At 35.8% G+C, this 25256-nt stretch overlaps 1 protein-coding gene across 1 annotated transcript in view; it reads left to right on the top strand.

Annotated features, from left to right (window-relative positions):
• Positions 1-25256, top strand: part of ADAM9 (ADAM metallopeptidase domain 9) — a 146641-nt gene that overhangs the window by 33948 nt on the left and 87437 nt on the right. The window contains exons 7-11 of the mRNA XM_045071012.1: positions 525-590; positions 2467-2538; positions 3712-3881; positions 8889-8970; positions 9437-9570. Of these exons, the coding sequence (XP_044926947.1) occupies positions 525-590; positions 2467-2538; positions 3712-3881; positions 8889-8970; positions 9437-9570 (524 nt within the window). The remainder of the gene's footprint in view (positions 1-524; positions 591-2466; positions 2539-3711; positions 3882-8888; positions 8971-9436; positions 9571-25256) is intronic.

Genomic DNA, 25256 nt, shown 5'->3' with positions numbered 1-25256 from the left:
TAACTTCAGTCATTGGAGAACCTTTAAATTTTTGTCAAATTCTGTACTTTATATATGAATTTCTGAAAATCACAGAACTAGTCCTGTTTTGAAGTGGCAGCCTTGTCCTCACTTCTGCTCTGGGTTATTGTATTCTTGTAATAGTATAATTCTTATGTTCATTTTTTCACTCAACATAGCAATGGGGCTTCCCTTTAGAGTGTGTGAGTACATGTAGTTTTGATATTAGAAAATCAGTAACTCTGCTTTGGAAATTTGAATACTTCATATTGTTGTTAACTAGAATTTTTCTCAGGCTAGTATAGAGAGGAGATGTTACTATTTTAGAAAAAAATATGTTTTTGGCTTTATTGATGTGTGTAAACTAAACTAACTTTATCACGTTCTTAGCTGGCCTGAAATAAGAGATTAGAGATGAGGATAAGGTCACTACCTATGAAAAATATGTAGTTTTCTTTCTTTTTTTTTAACATGTAGTCTTATAATTTTTTTGTTTTTGGCCTAATTTTTTTTTTTTTTGACAGAGAAGAAGAGCTGTCCTGCCACAGACCCGATACGTGGAGCTGTTCATTGTCGTAGACAAGGAAAGGGTAGGATTGGTGACAGTTTTTCTTCTTTTTCATGAAAAGCAGATGAGAAGTGAGCATCCCATAAAGGAACCATAAAATATATTTATACTGATTTTTCTTAAATGTATTTTTAAATCTCAAATGGGTTTTTTCCTTTAAAAATGCTTGATGTTTGTAACCCCACCAGAAACTGAAGGTAGTGAATGAGAGTACCTCCAACTATTTTTACTGGTCATCTTCTCCCCCCACCTAACCCAGGTGTTTCGGGTGATCTCCTCATGCAGAATTTCTTAAGCAAAACTGTATTGCCCTTCAGTTAGGGTCACCTTTTCAGATGGCTTTAGAGGACTGTGATGAAAAACCAGCAATCAGATACTGCTTTGTTGCCTAATGAAATTACTTTGCTCTTTAGAATTTCAACCAACTTGCATATACGTCACTTTAAGAGACGGAAACTTCCAGGTTGTGGCGTGCTGCAGAAGGGAATACAGGAGAATAGCTGATTTTAGTCTTTACTCTTAGTTTCTGTGTCCAGGATAACACCAGGGATTTCCTTATTCATATTTAAGAATTGTGCTTAACTTAGCTAAGAAAAGTAATGGGTCTATTTCAGCATTTACAGGGTTATCAGTTTTAGATACAGCTGTTATATAATTTAATAAATTATTTGAAATGTTTTGTCTGACTTTTACTTTAGCTTTGTTGTTTGTGTGAAAAAGTTGTAGAAACTTATCAATATTGGCAGATCCTTTCTTGTAAGCTATAGAGTTTAGACTATTTTTATGGTTAAAAAAATCCCTTATTTTGCATAGGTTGGAAATAAACAAGCTGTGTTTATTAACAGATAGAACGTATTCAGATTTGTTCATTGTGGGTTCATTACCCTCAAGTGATAGAAGGAAAAAGCACAGGGAGTGTGAGCAAGCATGAACTGCACACCTGATAATGGATAAAAAGTTTCTGGAGAACGTTTGGACAAGTCAAAAATAGAGATTTGTAATGTTTTTATTTATTACTCTCTCCAGATAGATGTTACATACTGGTGGAAAATGGTTCAAAATAAGAATGATTCCATTTTAATCAAACCTTATCAGATAAATTAATTTTTTTGTTTGTTTAGGAAAATCATGATAAAATGCCTGCCTGATAAAAGATCTGATATGTTCTGATATATTAAATAAGATCTGATATATTAATGCTCTTATCTTAGAGCAAAACCATACATTCTTTTTAAAATTTTCTTTTCATTAGTTATTTGTTGATTGTATTAGAATAATGTTAAAATAGACATTTGGATTTAGCTGGGTCTTGAAGAAAATAATCAGTCATATCAACTGTTTGTCTTAATATGGTTAAACTTGCAAATATCTATTTTGTCTATATAATGTCTGTTCATATAATGTCTGTTGGTGAACATTGGTTAATCTCTCATTATTAATTTAGCCCCGAGTTTAGAAATTGTTTATTGGTAATGTCTTTAGCCTAAGGGATGAAAGGGTCAGGAAATCTGTTAGATTGTTTTTATCCCTTTATCTGTGCATTTTGATGGTTTTAAACACTACCTTTATAAACTGTTTGAAAACATTTTTGCATTAAAATGAATAAAAAGAGCATTAAAGAGAATTCATTTAAAAATTATGCTAATTTGGAGCAAATAAAGACTTCAATATGTTTTGCTTAACATTCATTTCATACTTGAACCTGTTTTTCTTACTCCTATTTATTCCACTGAAATGTATCCTGTAGATTTCTTAATTTGAAAGGCAGGTGCATGTCTAAATGCCTCCATTTTTAGTGCAGAGGAAATATTTGGGATTCTTACCTTCATTATAACAGATTTTAGAAATTTTTTTCGTAAATGACTTTGGTGAAATGATTTCCCTTTCTTGCTTTTCAGTATGACATGATGGGAAGAAATCAGACTGCAGTGAGAGAGGAGATGATCCGTTTAGCAAACTACTTGGATAGTGTGAGTTGTGTTTTCTATTAACTGGGATTATTCTAGCCTGTCTTTTTATAGTCTCAGAACGGAATCTAAAAATTGTTTCATTTTGAGTTCTGATTATCCTAGGGGCTCATTCTTTTAGGGGTCTGTTTTCTAGTTTGTTTTGTAACATTTTTTATGTTTGAAGGGAATGTATAATTGTAGAAAGACTTTGAGACACGTAAGAGATTTCATAATAGCATCTATTTTATCCTCAGTGTAGAAAGGATAAGGAACTTTGGCATTTATGAAAAGACCTTTGAATTTTTACTCAATCTTACTTTGATGAATGCTGCCTCCTACTCTGAAACCATGATAGGACTCTGTGTGTATGTGTGTGTGTGTGTGTGTGTGTGTGTGAGAGAGAGAGAGAGAGAGAGAGAGAGAGAGAGAGAGACCGCGAGCGTGAGCATGCCCAAGAGGGAGGGAGGAAGAGAGAGAGAAGTTTGGTTGGAGGGTTTGTAGTTCAGTTATCCAGTGGGAGATATTGAAGAATTAGATGCATGTTCTTATAAGATAATTTCCTCTATAAGGTATTTCCTTGATGTGAATATTTAGCATAATAATAATAATGATGAAGACAGTAGTGTTCTATTGAGCATTTATAATATGCTAGAAACTGAGCCAAGTGCTTTACATTTATTTTCATTTATTCCTCCCAGTATCTCTATGAAATAAAAATGCATTCCATAGTGCACTATCTGAAACCTTTGGGGTATGTATAATTAGGATTTTAGGTAAAAGTTTAGAAAGATAATTTGGTTTGCTATGTATTGCATAACACCTCTAACAGGATCTCTGGTGGCTCTTTGTAATCAAACTCGCTGATATTCCTGTAGTGAAATGTATGAATATTTATATTAAGTGAGATACATATGGACCATACATAGATATGCATTAGTTTAGAGCAATAAATTTTCAGTTTGTCAGATTTTGGAATGGAAGGTAAAAACCATTTTGAACTTCTGTTACTTTCATTTTGCGGATGAGGACACTGAGACCCTTAAAAGGTTAGAGTCTCATTATATTGCATGAAGTATATTTTTTGGAGGGAAGGAGTCCTGCTTTTATTGTAAGTAGTTATGTTCATTATAAGTTAAACGATACTCTAAGATTCTTTAATATATTTTATATACTTTTATTTCTGTTTTTTTCTAGATGTATATTATGTTGAATATTCGAATTGTACTAGTTGGACTAGAGATTTGGACAAATGGAAACCTGATCAACATAATTGGAGGTGCTGGTGATGTGTTGGGGAACTTTGTACAGTGGCGGGAAAAGTTTCTCATAACACGTCGGAGACATGACAGTGCACAGCTCGTTCTGTAAGAGATTTAAAAAAAAAGCGCTGTTAATGTAACGGTCGATAACTTCTGCTTTTTTTTTTTTTTTTTTTTTTTTTAAGAATCATGTTTTCTTAAGGTTTTTGAGCATTCGTCTGAATAAGGAGGGCTTTGTGTGATATTCCCCGTGACAAGTCACAGTATAATAATGAGTCTTCTCTTCTGTGTTGGATCCCCTGTCACCTTTATTCCATGTCCTTCCTCTTTCCTGGATTTCACTCCCTCAGCCTTGTTATGGAATGTTTTCTACCTTCGTCTTGTGAAAGAATATATGGAAAGAAAAAATTTTGACCTCTTGCAAGTCAGAAATTGTGCTTTATAGTCTCAGAATAGAATTTAAAAATTACACCTGTGTAACCTTCTGCTTATCCTAGGGCCTAAGTAACTCAGTTTTTCAGGGTTTTGTTTTGTAACTTTTTTGGTTATTTGGCTTTGTGTTAAATTTGAGGCGTGAAGTCTTTTTCCTTCAGAATTTTGAAGGTATGGCTCTGTTCTTTTGACTTCCAGTATTATTGCTGAGAAGCCTTAACCATTTCTGATTCCTGATCCTTTGTGGGTTTGTTTGTTTTCTTCCTTCTCTGGGAACTTGTAGGATCTTCTCTTGGTTCCCAGGTTTCTGAATTGTCCTGATGATAATGCTTCAGTGTAGGTCTTTTATCATTTATTGTGTTGTGTTTTTAGTGGGAACGTCAGTCTTGAAACTGATGTCCTGTAGTTTTAGGAATTTTTTTCTAATTATTTTGTAGATGATTTGATTTTCTTTATTTTTGTTTGTCATTCCTTCTGGGAATGACTTTTATTTGGTTGGCCTTTGAGTTTCTTGTGTTTGTCCTCTAATTTTATTATCTTCCATCTCCTTTCTTTTTGTGTTTTTTGTTCTGCCTTCTGGGATATTACCTTAAATTTCTCTTTTAAGCTTTCTGTTGAGTTTTTTATTTCTGTCATCTTATTTTTATTTATTTATTTAAAAGATTTTATTTATTTATTTGACAGAGAGAGATCACAAGTAGACAGAGAGGCAGGCAGAGAGAGAGAGAGAGGAAAGTAGGCTCCCCGCTGAGCAGAGAGCCCGATGCGGGACTCGATCCCAGGACCCTGAGACCATGACCTGAGCCGAAGGCAGCGGCTTAACCCACTGAGCCACCCAGGCGCCCCATGTCATCTTATTTTTAATATTCCATAGATCTTTTGTCCCCTTTAATATTTTTATATAATCAAGTTCTCATTTTATGGATATAATAATTCTTTTACTCTCTTTGGGCTCTTACTGATAGATGTTTAAAAATTTTTTTTCTTTTACATACCATTTTATGGTACCATAATAAAGCCTAAACTTACATAAATCACTTATACCAATACAGTCCAAAACTTACAGCAAAATCCTCATTTAAAACTATTTAAAATATTTCATGCTTAAAAGTTTTCTGGTTTGAGGGATGAAGTTTTGAAGGCCTTAGCCTGCTGCAGCCTCCTTTGTCTGCCAAAGCTGTTAAGTTATTGTTACTCTTTATCCAACCCCCTTCCCCATCTCCTGCCCCCTGAGAAAGTCTTCTGAATTGATAGGCAAGCTTTTTGCAGAAAAGTGTTCTAATTTATATATTTTTGCCTCCCTCAGTGTTGATGGTACCTAAAACTCACAATTTTTTTCTGAGGAAAAATTTCCTTTGTGTTTGAGTTATTAATGTAGAGCATGAAATCATCCACATTACCTGGCTTGATGAAATGTAACACGGAGACCGCTGGGGGCAGGGAAGATTTCGCAGGAGGGCCCAGGTCTTTGGGCTGCTGAGGCATGCATGACCAGGAGGCCTGCGTGACCACTCTGCCGTAGGAATGCCATGTGGGGAGTTCCCCCAAGCTTTCTTAGCCCAAACAGCCGCCCTGTGATCCTAGAGATGTATGCATTGTCCCCGAGGCTCTGTTTAGCAGAACTCTTAGAACAAGCAGATTAGCATATCGTTTCTTTCCCATAAACCAATCCTCCTAGTTCCAGCAAGACCCCTTGTCACGCATCACGTGCTTGAGAAAGTGTGATAAAGATCTATGATTCTTCTGCAGGACCAATAAAGGTGAGAGCAAAGAAGAGCAAAGGGTCTTTGTCGTTGAGTGTTGACCCCCTTGCTTTCTAAACTCTTTGACAGCAGAGTTTGTAGTAATCTTTCATCCGCTAGTATAGGGGGTGCTGCCCGTTTCCCACACTCTTGATTTTATTTTGTTTTCTTTCATTACGTGAGTTAGTTAAAGCAAGGCAGTGAAAATGCCAAAGTGGATTTTTATAGCCCTGTAATCACAAAGGCTTGGTCCTGACCTTTTTACTAATTTTTAGTAAAATTGCTCCTATAAGTATCCTCCTGCCTTCTAGTTTACAGGGGGCCAGAAGAGAAAGGCATCTAGCACATTTCTCATGCCTTGCTCAAACAAACCTACCAAGCTGTCTTGTCTTTTCTGTCTGGTATCCATCTGTCATGTGGAGGCATTTCCCAAATGTCTGTCTAATGATCCCTGCCTGTGTTTTTCGTTAAGAATGGGGTGCTAAAGGGGCACCTGGCTGGCTCAGGGGGTTAAAGCCTCTGCCTTCGGCTCAGGTCATGATCCCAGGGTCCTGGGATCAAGCTCTGCATCGGGCTCTCTGCTCAGCAGGGAGTCTGCTTCCCTTCCTCTCTCTCTTTGCCTGCCTCTCTGCCTACTTATGGTCTCTGTCTGTCAAATAAATTAATAAAATCTTTTTTTAAAAAAAAAAAGAATGGGTGCTAAAGAGCCTTTTGGAAGCATTGAGTACATGTGTAGGGCCTGGAGACTATGGTATTAAGTAGAGGGTGATCTGGCGTGTTTCCTTAGCAGTTCCCTTATGGCAGTATCTCTGGTCCTCTTCTCTTTGTTGGTCAGATACCTCAGAGAAAGATTTACTCATTCATTTAAAAAATATTTATTAGGTGTATACCCTAGGTACTAGGGATAGCAATGAATAAAGAAGACAAACATTGTGTATTTTTAAAATGTTTTAAACTTTTAAGCAGGTTTATTGAGGTTTAACAGATGAAGATTAAGCTGCACATATTTAAAGTGTACATTTAGGTGCGTTTTGACATATAGCCATGAAATTATCACCATGATCAAGATAACAAACTTGTCCATTCCCTCCAGGCCCCATTGTAATCCAATCGTCTCTTCCCTCCAAAAAAAAAACCACCAAAAAAATTCCTTCCCCAAGCAACCATTAATCTTTTTTCTGTTAATGTGGGTTAATTTCCATTTTCTAGAATTTTCTGTAAGGGAACTCATACTGTTGAACTGTGTTTGTCCAGATGAAAATTCTTGCCATCACGGAGTCCATATTGTGATAGAGGAGATTAGCCATAAATGTATATAATATATTAAATACTAATAAGTGATGAGGAAAAATAGAGCGGGGGGGGTAGAAGTAAAAGTATAGGAAGAGTGTAACTATATTATGGTGGTGAGCATTTCATAATTTATGTAATTATCCAATTATTGTATTATACACCTGAAATTAATATATCAGTGATTTCAATTAAAAAAAATGGGAAAATGAAGAGATATTGGTCTGTGATGAATTGGAAATTAAAGAAAAAATTACTGGCCCTTCCCTCTAGATAGTTTGAAAAGCACTGCCTGAGATGATGCACAAGGCTGAATTCTCCATCTCCTTGCCTTTGGTTTAGCCAGTGAAGGTCAAGGGTGGGCATCTGCCTTTCCCATCTGAAGGAGCTGCCTGCCTTGGCATGCTAGTGGAGACTGCTACAAAACGAAACAGCTTGAATTTGGGCATGTTGTGTGGCCTCTGTCATCTATGTTTGTGATAATGGAACTAGATACACAACACAGTGTCTTGGGTTCTAATTTTCTATCATCATGTGAAGGAATAAGTACCTCATTTTCCTGTAGCTGCATGTCTCCCAGGGAGGTTAAGGTTACAACCAGTGCTCATATTCTGACTCAGAGTCCAGGAAATGTTTGAAGAATCTTAGTAGCCACAGTTTTTTGTACTGTAGGCTCAGCTCCTCATGACATGAAGACAAATTTCTTTACTTGCATTTCTCCCTGATTAGAATGTGCTTACCTGGCTATAGGGGAGAAAGGGCCAGGATGGTATAGTTATTGAGGATAGTAAGTGTGGAATCAGATAGCATTATGTCAGACCACAGCTTGGTGACCTAACAGCTGAAGATAAAACTTCCCAGAGTCTCAGTTTCTTAATCTGTTCAGTGGGCCCAATAATTTTTATCTAGTAGGATTTCAGGTTGAAATGAGATTATTTTGTAAAGTGCTTGTGAAGGCTTATAGAATATTTTAAATACAGTGTGTTGTTATTATTATCCTTTTCTACTCAATAAATAGTGGAGCACTTGCCAAGAAAAAAAGTATTGGAGGAGTAGGGTTGGTGTGGAGAGGGAAGGCTAAAAGAGAAGACTTGTGAGTAAAGACTTGAAAGGGGCTGAGGGAATGAGCTAGGAGAATTTACTGGGCAAAGGAGTTCGAGGTAGAGAAATAGGTCTTGAGATACAAGTGTGTAGGTGATGATTACCTGCGACCCATATGGAGGCCATTGTGGTTCTTACGTTCCCTGTGCTCCCTGCTCTGCAGCCTCCTGGGTGCGTTCTGTTCATTGAGTGATAACTGTCTCTCTTCATTAGAGGTTTTGAATAAAGAAATATAATGCATTTTAGGATGATTTTTTGTCTAGAGGGTAGGAAAAAAGCTTGGCGTCTAAAACATATCTTCATTTGAGAAATCAATATTAATTTATTAATATTAATTAATGATATTAATTAATAGCTGATATTAATCTCGTTCTCTGAGAACAAAAAAGAAGTAAGACTTAATTGTGTTCTGATTTAAAATGTCAATTATCTTTGCCATTCTTCTCCCAGTTTCTGTAGGTTCTACCAGCCCCGTGAAGTAAGATCAGTATGTTCCTTTCACCCCCGCAAGTACATTTTCTAACTTTGACTTTTTATTTTCATTTAGGAAGAAAGGTTTTGGTGGGACTGCAGGAATGGCATTTGTGGGAACAGTATGTTCAAGGAGCCATGCAGGCGGGATTAATGTGGTACGTTTTTGTTCTTGAAATTTAACTTTGGATGTTTGCGTTAGGACAGTGTCAAGCATTTGACCGCATATTTCCATCTCTAGTCCTTAAAACAATATTTTGGGTAGAAGTGATAGATGTGTTTTTTCTTTAGAGATTGGATTAGTTTTCTAATATGATGTGTTCATTAACTCCTCACTTTTTATGGACAAGGAATTTGAAACCCTCTTTAAGAAAATTAAATTAGAACCATGAATCTGTTTTCCCCAAATAACTTATTAGTGCTAACATAATTGGTCTGTTGCTTAAAGGCTCTATGTCCATGCCGTATCAGTTTCCTAGTGAAATGTGTGAAGACTGATGTTGGATGCTTGATTTATCGTAAAGACGGTCACCATTGTAGTGATTAATTTCCTTTTGTGGAAAAAATAATAAGCATATCCTTTTTGTTCAGAAACCTAATTAATACTTTCCTGTGTTTGGGCAGTTTGGGCAAATTACAGTGGAGACGTTTGCATCCATTGTTGCTCATGAGTTGGGTCATAACCTTGGAATGAATCATGATGATGGCAGAGATTGTTTTTGTGGTGCAAAGAGCTGCATCATGAATTCAGGAGCATCGTGAGTAACTGAATTATTTCTTCTTAACATGATATAGATGGGTGTTTCTTAAACTCTGTGATGTTCTCATGTCTATGTTGAAAAATTATTCCTGGCTCTTCTGAAATTAATCACGTGACACACCAATGAGGAGTCTGTTTTTTAATTAAGTAAATGATTCCAGAGACCTTTAAGACAGAAACATTTGTGTAGGCACAGATGTGTAGCTACACTGTTGTGTAGAATGACCCACCAGAACTATAAGAACATGGAAAAATTTACATCTGAATTAGGAATTAGGAAAGAGTTTTGTTAGATGTAGTGTAGGTTAGATTAGATTGAAAGACTATAGGAGGCATTTATTCATAAATCACTTTTTGAGAAAAGTGCTTCATTGTCACTGTAAAGGGAAGAAATCTTGACATAGTCTTACTAACATCTCTACTTTTATAAATAAAGGTGAGAGGCAAGACAAAGGGGAGGAGAAAGAAGAGTTAACATTTAGTGAATGTTATTTTGTAATAGGCACTGTTCTAAGCACTTGAATTAATCTTTAGTGCTCAGCCAACCTAATGAGATGTGGGTATCTCCAGTTAAGGATAAAGAAAGTGAGGTTACACATCAAAGGAAGTGGTGAAGCCGGGATTTGAAGTCAAGAAGTCTGGGTCCAGAGCCTGTGATCTTAGAACCCCTTCTTTGCCAGGGTTCAAAAGGAATTACAAGCAGGGTCTACAGGTGAACACCACCCTTGAGTTGTTGGGCTTCTTTTTGGTGCAGATTTATCATAAGGGAACACGGTTCCTTCCTAATTTAGTAGGTGGTAGTGTTAAGTGGAGAGCTAGACATACACAATGCATATGTGAGTAGAAGCTGAGCTAGAGAAAAAATTAGATGAGGAAGATGTTCATCTTTTCCACAGATGAAGATTTCATGTGGGGAATATCTGCAACCCCAAGTATTCATTTCCTTTCCTACCTCCCTCAAGTTTCTGGGGCACGGAAAGAATAATAAAAACTGCTGTTAGCCAGTTCTTTATCTTCAGATCTGAAAGTACAGTTCTAATTAAATCGTGGTGTAAAGGAAAGCTCTCAAGCAGAATTTGCTACAGGATTTACCTGTTTTTGAGCAAATACTAGGCTGAAAAATTGTTGTGGAAGAATTAGAACATGTTCATGAAAATAACTATACTTAATGAAAAAGTAATTATATTTACAAGAAAAGTCATATGTTTGTAAGATTTCCTGCAGGGCAGGGAAGTACATTTAGTATTTGCTTTGGCTGGGAGTGTAGTGGAGAGAGACAGGAATTCAGGGAACAAGAAATGCATAATCAACCTTGATAAGACAGGAGACTGAGATAAAAGTGGTGGCATGCAGAGTTAGGAAAGAAACAGTGCTACAGTGGAATCTGAAGTGCTGTAAGAAGCAATGAAGAATGGACCCATACTTTATTCATTCACTTATTATTTGTTTATTTATTAATTTTAAAAATCTTATTTAAAAAAAATTTTGTTGGGGCGCCTGGGTGGCTCAGTGGGTTAAGCCGCTGCCTTCGGCTCAGGTCATGATCTCAGGGTCCTGGGATCGAGTCCCGCATCGGGCTCTCTGCTCAGCAGGGAGCTTGCTTCCTTCTCTCTCTCTCTGCCTGCCTCTCAATGTACTTGTAATTTCTCTCTGTCAAATAAATAAATAAAATCTTTAAAAAAATAAATAAATAAATAAAAAATAAAAATTTTGTATTTGAGAGAGATCCAGCGCGTATGTGCGAGCAAGTTGGGTGCAGGGGCAGAGGGAGATGGTGGGAGAATCTTCAGTAGACTCTGGGCTGAGCACAGAACCTGACTCAGGGCTCTCGATCTCAAGACTCTGAGATCATGACCTGAGCTGAAACCAAGAGTCAGATACTTAACCAACTACGCCATGTAGGTGCCCCTTATCGAGTATTTATTGAATGCTGACTCAGTGCTAGACTTTGTTTTAAGCACTTGCAGTATTTCAGTGAATTAGATAAAGATGTGCCCTTAATGCAGTTTACATTTTAAAGTATTGGAAGTACATTTTAAAGCATTTAAAGTATTGGGAGGGCCAGAAGGTGGTGGTGGTGATGGTAGAGGTCAGGTTGCAGTTTTAAAATTAGTACAGTCAGGGTAAGCTCCTTTGAGATGATAATAGACGAAATATTTGAAGGAGATGAGTAGGAAGCTGTGTGGCTATCTGCGGGAAGAGCCAGGTATGAAGGAAGAAGTATGGTTAGGGTAGACTTTTTTCCAAGATGGAAGAAATTACAGCAGGTATGCTAAGAGGAATAATTTTGTAGGGGGTAAAATTGGTGATCTAGAACAAAAAGGGAAACATTGCTGTAGGTGACCTTGAGTGGGTGAGAGGACATGAGATCTGGGGCACAAGTGGAGGGGTTTGTTCAAATGGAGCTCAGGCTATCTGTAGTAATAAGAATAAATGGAGGTAGCTGCTGGTAGATGGATAGATGTAGTGGTGGGGAGTCTGTGGTTCCGTTTTGCCAGTGAAGTAGGAAGTGTGTTTATCAGCCGAAAGGTTGGTGGGGGGAAAGGTTGGTGGGGATTTCAGGAGATAAGAGAGGGTATGAAATAGTTGGGTGGAAGAATGGGAGGGTAAATGGAGTAGAGTGTGTTTCCTGGGCCATTCTAAAGAGCCACATGAGATTTACAGTCATGAATTTTAAGTCCCTAATTAATAATTGGAGATTAGTTTGTGGTTGTGTGTTTTTGTGCAGCCGCATTCAATAGCATAGGTAGCATACGAGAGCTGATGTTAACCGGGTTTTATTTAGGCCAAATACAATGAAGGAAGAAGGGTGCAAAGAAGTCAGATCTGTTTGCAAAGGAGTAATTATCGTGATGGACCATGACATTGAAGCTGGATAAGGCCTAGGAAAGGGAGGATAGCAAGGGGATAAAGGAGGTGAAAAGGGAAAACACTGAGTGTCCCAGTGGGATTCAAGTTATATTGGAGCATAAAGATGTACCTGGGGAGAGTAAGAAGGGTAAAGTTGAGATTATAAACTATAGTAATGTTAAAATGTCCATTAAAAGCATGGCAATGAGTGGTTGAATGGCAGAGGATTAGATCATTGGAGGAGAGGAGTTCAGGCTTTGGAGAGAGCAAGGGCTTAGTAGGGTTATTTACCTGTATATTGAAATCAGCAAAAATTAAGACAAGAGTAGTGTTAGAGTGACAGTGTTGGTGAGAAGGACATGAGAAGGAGCATCTCAGGTTGTTACGTGAGTAATTAAATAGTGTGTAGTTTAATTTTATGAGATTCAGAGCTGGAAGGTTTTAGAAAGGATCGAGGAAGAATGGCCTAGAAGCAGCAATCTGGAGGAAGAACACTGACTCTATCTCTAGTTGTATGAGGGTTATATCATTATTATTGATATGTGTATTGTATGAGGGAAAAAGCTGCTGCTCCTTGAGAAGGTTCTAGTGGAAGTTGTGAAATCCGGGAGTAAAAGAATTTCAAGTAGAGCTTGACAGTGAAAGTTACTTTCAGAGAAGAGGTTGAGGATATCAAGAGTTTTTGCTGATGCTGGACTGTGAATTCTAGGTGCCTAGTAAGGGAACAGGAGGGAGATAAGGGCCTACATGGAGAGCTACAGCTTCTTACGGTGATAAATATAAACAGGGTTATAGGACAGAAGGAAATTTGTCCCAGGAGACTCAAGGCAGGGAGGGAGTCTTGCTGCAGCTGCGTGTGTTAGGAAATGGAATGGGAGGGGTGTGTGTGTGTGAAGTGTTTGGGATTCCCTCTTGAACAGTGGGGCCAGGAGGTCTAAATTTATCTCAGTCCTAGCATGGGAACTCATTTTGGCCTTGGTTGGATAATTCTTTTTAATGCCTGTTCCAAGTCAGTCTGGATAAACTTTCCCAGATTACAGGGGAAAGGACAGAGATTAAAAGAAAGATGGAATAGATGTTGAGAACACAGTGGAAAGTATGGTTTTTGGACCATTGGATTTAGTGGAGGGGAAATGAGAACAAATGAAACATGAAAGAAAATATATAGTATTAAAAAAAATAAAACAACTTAATTGGGGAGGTATAAAATCATAGAAAACTGGAGAAATAGATGTCTTACTGAATTTTAAATTGTCAAAATAATGACCTCAAGGTAGAATTGAAAACAGGATGCCATTTCTAATTCACAAGGGCTTTTTTTTTTTTTTTCCCTAAAAGTAGGCTCCACACCTAACTTGGGGCTTGAACTCATTACTCTTAGATTAAGTGTCACATGCTCTACTGAGTGAGCCAGGCAGCCTCCCCAGGACAAAAAATTTTTTAGAGAAATTATGCAACATAGAATTACAAAGCACAAAAGAACATTTGTTAAGGTGTTACAAAATGCAAAGTATAAGATATAATAATTTAAGGCCAAATTAAACAGTTTGACAAATATATGCTTCTCAGTCTAGGTCTCACACCACTGTAAATAAATGTTTCATCTAGGAAACATACCTGAGACAAAGAGACTCCAAATAAGGCAAAAATGATCACTTTCCATTTGTAAGATGTATGATCATTAATGAACATTTATCATTATTATCGATATTATGTTATTAAAATATGTAATGTAAAAAGCATGTCAAGGGAAGATGAGCACTTATCTAAGAGGAAATTTTTAAAACATCTTAATCATTACCAGATTATATTAACAAAGCACATAAGATTATAGAGATTTAAATAAATATCAGTGTGGTTCATTTATTTATTTTTTTAAAAGATTTTATTTATTTATTTGACCGAGAGAGAGAGAGATCACAAGTAGGCAGAGCAGCAGGCAGAGAGAGAGAGAGAGAAAAGCAGGCTCCTTGCTGAGCAGAGAGCCTGATGTGGGGCTCGATTCCATGACCCTGATATTGTGACCTGAGCCGAAGGCAGACGGTTAACTAACTGAGCCACCCAGGTACCCCTAGAATGGTTGATTTAATAGATAATAATGTAACTCTGTGTACAAACAGAACATATATCTTCATTTCAGGTATTCTGGAATCTCCATAAAATTGACCCTATATTTTGCCAAAAGACTTAAATAATTTAGAAAAGAAGCAGAAACAGAACAGGTCTCATTCTTTGGCTACAATGTGGAAAACTAGATATTAATAACAAAAACCCTAAATGAGTTGGTAGTTTAAAAACATTTTCCTAAGAAAACCTTCTATCAGAGACCTAAAGGCCAAAGTAATTATGAAATATTTTGAATAAAATGGTATCATGACTATTACATTTAAAACATACTGCATATTAAAACTTCAACATGAATACAAGATGATCTCGAATATAAGGTGTTCTACCATTTTCCCCATGAGAATAGGCAAGAAGTTTTGGGGACTGGCTTAAGTATGTCACCCAGTGGGGATGTAGAAGATGTAAAGATAGATAACTGTTCCGGGATTGTGGAAAGAAATAGCTATGGCTGTGAGAGAGACTGACCATTTAGAAGTTGAAGTAGAGGGAAACGGCCATCATCAGGTGACATGTTAAGAGTGGGACCCAGAGGAATAATCAGTTATTCTCCTACCAACTTATCTTGGCCAGTGTCTCTTACCCAGAATGATGGGTATAAGATTGGAGGGGAAACCATAAAATATTGGGCGTACATGATACTATCAATACTATTAGTTTATTTTGGCTTGGGTTTTCTAGCTAGTGCAATGAATAAGAAAAAGATTTAGGAGTAAATATTTGAAAAGAGGGGGAAATGATGTTACTATGATTGTCTACTTTTGAAAAGCAAGGGAATCAACTAGCGTTAGAAATACAGTTATAAAATAAGTAGATTTTCAATAGACCAGTTTTAACTATTTTGAAAAAATGTGAGAAAAAAACTATATTTGCCAAAAATTCTGAGTACCTTGGGATCAACTTAATAGGAAATATGCAGCACTTGTTTAAAGAACACAGAGAAGTTTATTGAAAGTCAGAATATGTAATTTGAATAAAGGCAGTGTTCTTTTATGGAGAGACTAAATATTGGAAATATATCTGTCTTTACCAAATTAACTTACAAATTTAGTATAAGTCTAATCATGTTCCAGATATGTATATATTTTATTCATTGTAGAACTTGACAAAAATAAGTTTAAAGTCAATTTGGAAGAGTAATTTTGCAATAGTAGTGAAGAAAATACTGAAAGAGAAGACCCTTAAAGAAGGCTCTCGGTATGAACTATTATGTTTGGGAACTGTATAATATTAACTTAAATGCATAAGAAACATATTCACAGTCTTATGGTAGAAACCTCAGAAATAATAAAAGTGACATTTTTTTTTAAAGGTAGGGTTTTTTCATTAAATGAGGCTGAGATAATTTGTTAAGAATTTGAAAAGAAATTACCATATGTCATACTTTAAAATAAATTCCAAAAATATAATGAAATAGAAGAAAATATGCTTAGTAGATATAATCTTGGATGGAGAAAGGTTTTTCGAAGCATGGGTCTTTCCACTGCCCCCACAACCCCAAAACTGTAAAGTGCAAAGCAGTCTATAGATTTGAAGAGTTGTGTATATAAAAAACAGTTCAAACAGTGAATACTAGCAGTTCAAATAGCGAAGAATACTATTTGAAACATTTGAGACAGAGTTTTTTGTTTTTGCCTTTTTTTTGAATAATAATATCATAAATTTATAGATGAGCAAAGAATATGATCAGGTAACTCATAATACAAGAAATAAATATAAAAGATTAGTAAATTTATAAAACTTCTCTTCATATCACTAAACAAAGAAATGTAAATCAAAGCAATAAAACAGCATGTTTTTAACCTATGAAACCAGGATATGTAGGTCACCAGGCCACTCTCATATACTTCTGGTATAATGAGAATTAGTACAGGTTTTCTGTGGAACAGATTGGTTGTTTGTGTTTAAAACCTTACAGCATATGTTTTTAAGCCAGCAATTTTATTTTTAGAAATTTGTTTTAGGGGAATAATCAGAGAGTGAGCAATATGCATTGTTCAACAATAAAAATGGGCACAACTTACACATGTCCAAAAAAATAGATAGTTTATACTGACCACAAAATACCCATTTAGTGTAACAGTATGGTACTAGAAGTCATGTTTTTAAGCCCCTTCTTCCATTTAAAAAATATGAAAAATTATATTTTATGACCATATTAGTATAGCATCTTCTTGGAAACTCCAGAGTACTACAGAAGATGGTTTGTAAATCATTCTAGTTAACAATATATAATGTATTTATTCAAATAAAAGAAAAGAATATGTGAGAAATCATGGTGTGAATTATTCCTTTTAAAAACTATGAACAGGGACGCCTGGGTGGCTCAGTTGGTTAAGCAGCTGCCTTCGGCTCAGGTCATGATCCCAGCGTCCTGGGATCGAGTCCCACATCGGGCTCCTTGCTCTGCAGGGAGCCTGCTTCTCCCTCTGCCTCTGCCTTCCACTGTCTGCCTGTGCTCGCTTTCACTCTCTCTCTCTCTGACAAATAAATAAATAAAATCTTTAAAAAAAAAAAAAAAATAAAAAAAAATAAAAAAAAAAATAAAAACTATGAACATCTGGGGCACCTGGGTGCCTCAGTTGTTGAGTATCTGCCTTCAGCTCAGGTCATGATCCCAGGGTCCTGGGATGAGCCCTGCCATTAGGCTCCCTGCTTCGCAGGAAGCCTGTTCTCCCTCTCCCACTCCCCCTGCTGTGACCCTCTCTGTCAAATAGATAAGTAAAATATTTTTAAAAAATAAATAAAAAATAAAAATATGAACATGTGAAGAAAGATTGGAGGGGTGTATGCCAAAATGTTTAGCTGGTTCTCATTTTTGGTGGTAGTCTTTTGGGTCACTTTTGTATTTATTTTTCTTCTGGCTTTATCTTTTTAATCATTTTGCTCTGAGCAGATATTTATTTTTAGTTAGGAAATAAGGCAATATTATTTTAATAGAATTAATTTCAAATAAATGTAGATACCTGTCTGTTACAGATATTAATAGCATTGAACATTTAGGAGATTGCTATTCATCAGTGTTCCCCTGGACTTTACTCTTGAGAACTGATAATATATGCTTGCAGTATTATACATTGTTAATTTTATTGTGGAGTTATTTATTTTTAAAACCTTTTCACCGGATGATCATATTTCAGATAGATCTGAGTGGATTGTATTGACTTTATTTTCCCATTATTTCTGGTGTCATATTAGTTCACGCTTTTGTTTAGCATTCTAATAGAGATTTTTAAAAAAGATTTTATTTATTTGAGAAAGAGAGAGTGAGAGAACATGAGCTGAAGGAGGGACAAAGAAAGAGGGAGAAGCAGACTCCCCGCTGAGCAGGGAGCCCTACATGGGGCTTGATCCCAGCACCCTGAGATCAGGACCTGAGCCAAAGGCAGATGCCCAGCTGATTGACCCACCCAGGAGCCCCTCTAATAGAGATTTTAGGATATATAGAATATTTGTCTGTTGTTGCTCTTGTCTTTTGGGGAGATTGTGTGATGGTGTAGTGAGTCATTATGTGAGTTTATACACATTTTATCGAGCTTGTAATAGTAATTTTCTTACTGTAGTAAGTTAAAATTAACCAGGGCAAAAAGAAAGGGAAGTCCCATCTGTACTTTACTTATCTTCTATGACAGAGATGTAGCTGGTAGGTAAGTGTTGGATAAATATAAATATTCCACTGCTTACAGATGTTCACCTCGAGCTGTTTTCACTGTTGACCTTTTGTATATGAAGCAGAAATGTATTATGCTCGCAGGGTTGAAATGGGGCATGGCTTAGCATGGTCTTACGGCAAAATAAAACATTAGAGAGACAGATTGAGACTGGGTGAGATGGTGCAAGGCATGAAATTTTGGGAAGTCATTGCTTACAGGGGTCAGTGTAGAAGCACTTTAGGAGTATTAGGATGGGGTGCCTGGGTGACTCAGTTGTTTAAGCATCTGACTCTTTATCTCCAGGTCATGAGTTCAAGATGTGTGTTGGGGTCCACACTGGGAGTGGAGCCTACTTTAAAAAAATGTTGGTATTAGGATAAAATTGAGTCTGTAGCAAACAGAGATGTCTTGAGGCAACATTTGTAATGGCAGAGGACTTCTAATGAACGAACGTTGCTTTCTAGATCTCAGAATATAAGATTTTAGAGAATGGAATGTTTTCTACTTGCCCCAAAAGACTATAAGTGAGACCTTTGCTACTGAATGAGGGGCATCGTGCTTCTTCTGAGAACAAGTAAACTATCTCAGACAACATTGCATTCACTTCCACTTTGAGCAGAGAGGCAGAGGGCAGAATGGACATAATGGAGACAGTGTTGGATTAACTATTTAAGATCTGGTGGACATCATTAGACAGATGGCTGCTCAAGTCTATTCCTAGTTGAAATGAACTGACTTCCTCCAACAGCTGGTGATAAATCTACATTTATTAATGGTGGTATTTTTTTTCCACCTTCTTGTGTATTTTTTATTTTATTTTATTTATTTTGTTTTTTAGAGAAAGATTGCCCTGCATTCCAAGTTTACCTCTTATTCTGTTCTTCATCTTGGATTCTGTTTTTTTTTTTTGTTGTTGTTGTTGTGTTTTTTTTTTTTTTTTTAATGATTTCTTTCTATAAAGGTATAACCCCCTGTCTGCTTTCTGATCTTGAGCAACCCCTATCAGGCTGAGCAAATTCATCTTTTTTCCTAAAAGATTTCTCAGTCCTGATTGAGTACCCTTCTGGTTTACTAGACTCTACTGAGCCTGACTGTAGGAAGAGAAGGACCAAGGATAAGTCTTGCAGGGCCTTCTTACTCTGGGAGAACTTGTGATGTATTTTTTTTTTTAAAAAAAAACACTTTTATTATGAAAGATGAAGCACATACAGAAAATCTAGCTAAACAAATGTATAGCTGAACACATTTTTAAAAAATTTATTTCTTTGAGAGAGGGAGAACATGAGCCAGAGGGACAGAGAGAAAGAGAGAGAATCTAAAGCAGACTCCCCGCTGAGCATGGAGTCTGACACAGGGCTTCATCTCACAACCCTGAAATCATGACCTGAGATGAAACCAAATTGACTGCTTTACTGACTGTGCCGCCCAGGCACCCACAAATGAACACATTTTTATAAAGTGAACGTTTGTGTAGCCACCCATGTCAGGTCACTACCAGGATCCTCTGAAGTCTCTTTTGTCCTTTCCCTGAAGTTAACCCTTATCCTGATTTTTATGGTAATTTCCTTGCTTTTCTCGACAGTTTTGTCACAAAAAGTATGTATTGCTAAACACTTTAATTTTTGCCTGTTTTGAGCTCCATTCATAGAATAGATTAAATAGAGCAAATAAATACAATTATACAAGGATGTTTCATATCAGCGTGGCTTTTTTTAGTTGACGTTGTATTTGTGCTGTTTGTCTATCCTGATATAGGTAGCTGCGTTACATTTTCATTTTTGTTGCTTCCATCTTCATTTGGTTTGAAGGTTGCCCCCTGGGATTTTAACTGCCCCGGTGCTTGTAAGTTACAACTCAAAAAAAGCTGCTTAGAGGCAGGAGTCGTGGGGAGTTGTCCACCATAACTGCTGGAATCAGAGGTGGCTGGAGGAGATGTGTTGTGGGATACAGTGAGTGCTAAGTGGATACCTCACCAACAACTGATATTATCCACTTTAAACTGTAGCTAATGCGTTGGACACATTGGTATATTATTGTGCTTTTCCTTTGCATTTCCTTGATTACTAATGAGATTAAATCATCTTTTTATGGGCCATTTGGATTGTTTTTTTGCGAAGATACTGTTCCATCTCACCCTCCCCAGTTTTGCTATTGGGTTGACTATCTTTATTGATTAATAGAAGTCGTTATAAATTTTTTGGTGACTTTTAGTGAAAAATCTTAATTTCAATATAGTCATGTATATCAATCTATTCCTTTATGACTATTGCGTTTTGTATCTTATTTATGTTCCAGAACTTTAATGTCACAGAGATACTCTTCTGTGTTGTCTTCCAGACTCTTGATCCATTTTAGCCTTTCTTCGTATCTAGGTCCAAAAATCCACCTAGAATTACTGTCTGTGTATTGTGTCAGGTAGAGGTCAGGTTCCCCCCCCCCCAATAGGAGTTCTCTGTTGAATTGGGGCCATGTGTTAAAAAGATACCCTTTTCATTGCTACTTTGGAGTGTCACCTTTGTCATAAATCAAGTGTCCTCAAATATATGTGTCTGTTTCTGAGCTCTTTTATTTCATTTGTTTGTTATTCTATATTTGCATCACTACTGTAGTTTCCTAATTTTTACAGCTTTATAATTGGTTGTATAAAGCAAGTTGTCCTACTTTGACCTACTTGTTTGAATGTCTTGGCTATTTGTGGCTTTCTCATATAAATTTGAGAATTGTCCAATTCCACAAAAAAGTCTTATTGGGGTTTTGATTGATATTGTATTAAATCTCTAGATTAGTTTGGTGAGGAATTAACAATATTTTCATTAAGGAATCTTCAAGTCTAGGATCTTTAATTCCTCTTATATTTCTCTAAAGAGATTTAAATTTCTTTTGTTAGTGTTATTCCTATGCTTTATATTTTTGGATGCTATTATAAGTGATTTCTCTTTTAAAAATTAATTTTCTAATTTTTTGTATAAAAATAATTTCTTTTTCTCATATTTGTTTTATATCTAGCAGCCTGTTACACTTTTATATTAGTGCTATACACCTGTGAATTCTTTTGGATTTTTACTTATATAATTACATCATCTGGCAGTAATGATAGTTTTGTTTCTATTTCATCAATCCTTATAACTTTTATTTATTTATTTTTATTACCTGACTATACTGGCTAGGACCTCCGGTACACTATTCAAGTAGAAGTGGTGGTAATGTGCATCTTTGTCTTTTTTTTTTTAATAAAGAATAATTAACATGCAATATTATATTAATTTCAGGTGTACAACATAGTGGTTTAACAGTTCTGTACATTATTATGTGCTCAGCACAAGAATAGTTACCATCTGTCATCATACAGCGATATTTGAAAGCTTTCAGCACTTTAACATTAAATATAATGTTTGCCAAAGATTTTGCAGATACTCTTCTTCATATTTTCTTTCAAGTTTTTATTTAAATTCAAGTTAGTTAACATACTAGGTAATATTATTTCCAAGTGTAGAATTTAGTGATTCATCACTTAGATACAACACCCAGTGCTCATCACAAGTACCCTCCTTAATACTCATCACCCATTTAACCCATCCCCTGCCAACCTCTCCTCCAGTAACCCTCAGTTTGTTCTCTGTAGTTGAGAGTCAGTTTTTTGTTTTGACTCTCTTTCCCGTCCATGTTCATCTGTTCTGTTTCTTAAATTCCACATCTGAGTGAAATCATACAACATTTATCTTTCTCTGACTGACTTACTTTGCTTAGTATAATACCCTGTAGTTTCATCCACATCATTGCAAATGGCAAGTTTTTTTTTGTTTTTTTTTTTTAAGATTTTACATATTTATTTGATGGAGAGAGAGACAGTGAGAGAGGGAAAACAGGCAGGGGGAGTGGGGGAAGGAGAAGCAGGCTTCTTGCTAAGCAGGGAACCCAATGTAGGGCTTGATCTCAGAACCCTGGAATCATGATCTGAGCTGAAGGCAGATGCTTAACTATTGAACCACTAAGGCACCATGATTTCATTCCTTTTTATGGCTCAGTAATATTCCATTGTATGTATGCCACATCTTCTGTATCCATTCACCAGTGATGGACATTAGGGATTTTTCCACAGTTTGGTTATTGTTGTACGCTGCTACAAACATTGGGGGTGCATGTATCCCTTCAAATCAGTATTTTTGGATAAATACCCAAGTAATACAATTGCTGAATCTTATGATAGTTCTATTTTTAATTTTTTGAGGAACCTCTGTACTGTTTTCCAGAGTGGCTGCCGCAGTTTGCATTTCCACCAAGTGTAAGACAATTCTCTTTTCTCTGCAGTGGATACTCTGTTTTGGGTTAAAGACTATCCTTTCTCCATCAAATTGTCTTTTGTGAAAGATAAGTTGGCTGTATTTGTTTGGGTTTATGTTTGGACTTGATTCTCTTCCATTGATCCATTTATCTGTTCTTTTGCCAATACTGTGCTATCTTGGTTTACCGTAGCTTTAAGGTAAATCTTAAAGTCAGATTCTGTCACTTTTAAAATTTTGTTCTCTTTCAGAGAAAGAATATGTATCGTTATTATGGGTCCTTTTTCTTTCCATATAAATGTTAGATCTCTTTGTCAATACCCTAAAAATAACCAACTGGGCTCTTAATTGGGGTTGCATTGAATCTATAGATCAAGTTGGGAAGAATGGGCATCCTTATAAATATTATAGAGTTTTCCTGTCCTTGAACATGGACTATATCTCCATTTATTTAGGTCATTTTGGATTTTTTTTTAATCAGAGTTTTATTGTTTTCCTTTATAGATCTTGTACATATTTTGTTACATTTATACCTGAGTGTTTTTGTTTGGTTTTGGTTTTGCTAATGTAAATGGTATTGCGTTTTTAATTTCAAATTTTGTTAGTTTGTTGCTGATATATAAGAAAGCAACTGACTTGTATATTACTCTTCTGTACTACAGCCTTTCATTTTTTTTAATAAGTTTGCTTTAATTGCTTACTAGTTTCAGAAAATTTTTTTGTTGGTTCTTTTGGATTTTATACATAGATGACTGTCATTTGCAAAGTTTTATTTCTTCTCAATCTGTGTGTCTTCATTTCCTTTTTTATTGATTAGACTGTCAGTTTTTCTGTTACTAATTTACTTCCCCAGATTTTTTCATGTAGAAAGTATATTTTTTCCTATCCTTTCACTCTGAAATTTTCTTTATCCTTATGTTTTAGATGTATGCTTTGAAACAACATGTTTAGGTTTTATTTTTTAATCCAGCTTGACAGTATTTGTCTCTTAATTGTATCATTTAATTTATTTATGTTTAATATAATTAGTAATATACTATATTTATTTAACTGTAGATGCAATTGATTGTAAGATACATTATTATTTATATGCCACTAAGAAAAATGATGCCTACTAAGTAAGTACTTTGTCAGATGAATTTCAGTTTCAGAGTATTTTAAATATGAATTTCAGTTTCAGAGTATTTTAAATATGTGAAGAATGTGTTTTAGAATAAATGACATGCAGTATTTGGGTTTAAATCTACCATCTTATGTGTTTTTCATTTGCTTCACTTTAATATTCTTCTAAAAAATCTTTTATTTTGTTTATTTTGGATTTATTTTGTTTATTTTGGATTATTTATGTGTTTTCAATATTCATTATTTTACTTCTGTTAGAATGGAAGTTATGTAATCTTTGATTTTTTGGGGGGGAGTTACTCTAAAAATCACAACGTGTGTCCTTGATTTATCATGTTTAATATTAAATCATATCCTTCCTTACACAATTCAAGGACTTTAGAGCAGTTTAACTTTATTTATTCACTTCCTGACTTATGTAACTATGTGTCAGGAATGCATTATCACTGTTTAATTCATTTTTGTTAACATAGTTATCACTTTCATTACTCGCTGGTTCTCTTGCATCTCTGACCTTCCACTTGGTATCATTTTTTAGTTACCTTGAAAAACCCTTTTTTAATTTCTTTGGGTATGTGTCTGATAGTAGTTTGTCTCTTAATCAGATCAGCCTCTGCCCCCCTGCAACAAGGATATCTTTATTTCTCTTTCATTCTATATTTTTTTTTAAATTTTTTATTTAACTTCAATTTAGTTAACATGTAGTATATTATTATTTTCAGGGGTAGAATTTAGTGGTTCATCAGTTGCATATAACACCCAATGCTCATTACATTAAGTGACCTCCTTAATGACCATCGCTGAGTTACCCCATTCCCCTTACCGACCAACAGCCTGTTTCCTATACGTAAGAATCTCCTATGGTTTGTTTCCCTGTCTGATTTCATCTTATTTTATTTTCCCTCCCATCCCCTATGATCTGCTGTTCTGTTTCTTAATTTCCACATTAGAGTCTTTCTCTGATTGACTTATTTCGCTTAACTTAATATCCTCCAGTTCCATCCACATTGTTGCAAATGGCATTATTTCATTCTTTTTGATGGCTGAATACTATTCCATTGTGTATATGTACATACCACATCTTTTTCCAGTCATCATTTGATGGACATCTGAGCTCTTTTTACATTTTGGCTATTGGGGGCATTGCTGCTGTAAACATTGGGGTGTGTGTGTCCCTTCAAATCACTATTTTTTATATGTTTTGAATGAATACCTAGTAGTGCAGTTGCTAGGTCATAGGTTAGTTCTATTTTTAGTTTTTAGAGTGGCTACAGTAGTTTGCATCCCTATTCTCCACATCCTTGCCAACATCTGTTGTTTCCTGAGTTGTTAATTTTAACATTCTGACTAGTGTGAGGTGGTACATCATTGTGGTTTTGATTTATATTTCCCTGATGCTGAGTGATGTTGAGCATTTTTTCATGTGTCTCTTAGCCACTTACATGTCTTCTTTGGAGAAATGTTTGTTCATGTCTTCTGCCCATTTCTTGACTGGCTTATTTTATTTATTTATTTATTTATTTTTTGGGTGTTGATTTTGTAAGTTCTTTATAGATTTTGGATGTTAGCCCTTTATCTGATAAGACAGTGTAAATATCTTCTTCCATTCTGTAGGTTGCCTTTTAGCTTTGTTAACTGTTTCCTTTGTTGTGCAG

The sequence above is a fragment of the Mustela putorius genome, unplaced genomic scaffold, assembly GCF_011764305.1.
Source record: "Mustela putorius furo isolate JIRA1106 unplaced genomic scaffold, ASM1176430v1.1 tig00003976_pilon_pilon_pilon, whole genome shotgun sequence".
Lineage (NCBI taxonomy): Eukaryota > Metazoa > Chordata > Mammalia > Carnivora > Mustelidae > Mustela > Mustela putorius.
This window is presented reverse-complemented; position numbering and strand designations above follow the sequence as displayed.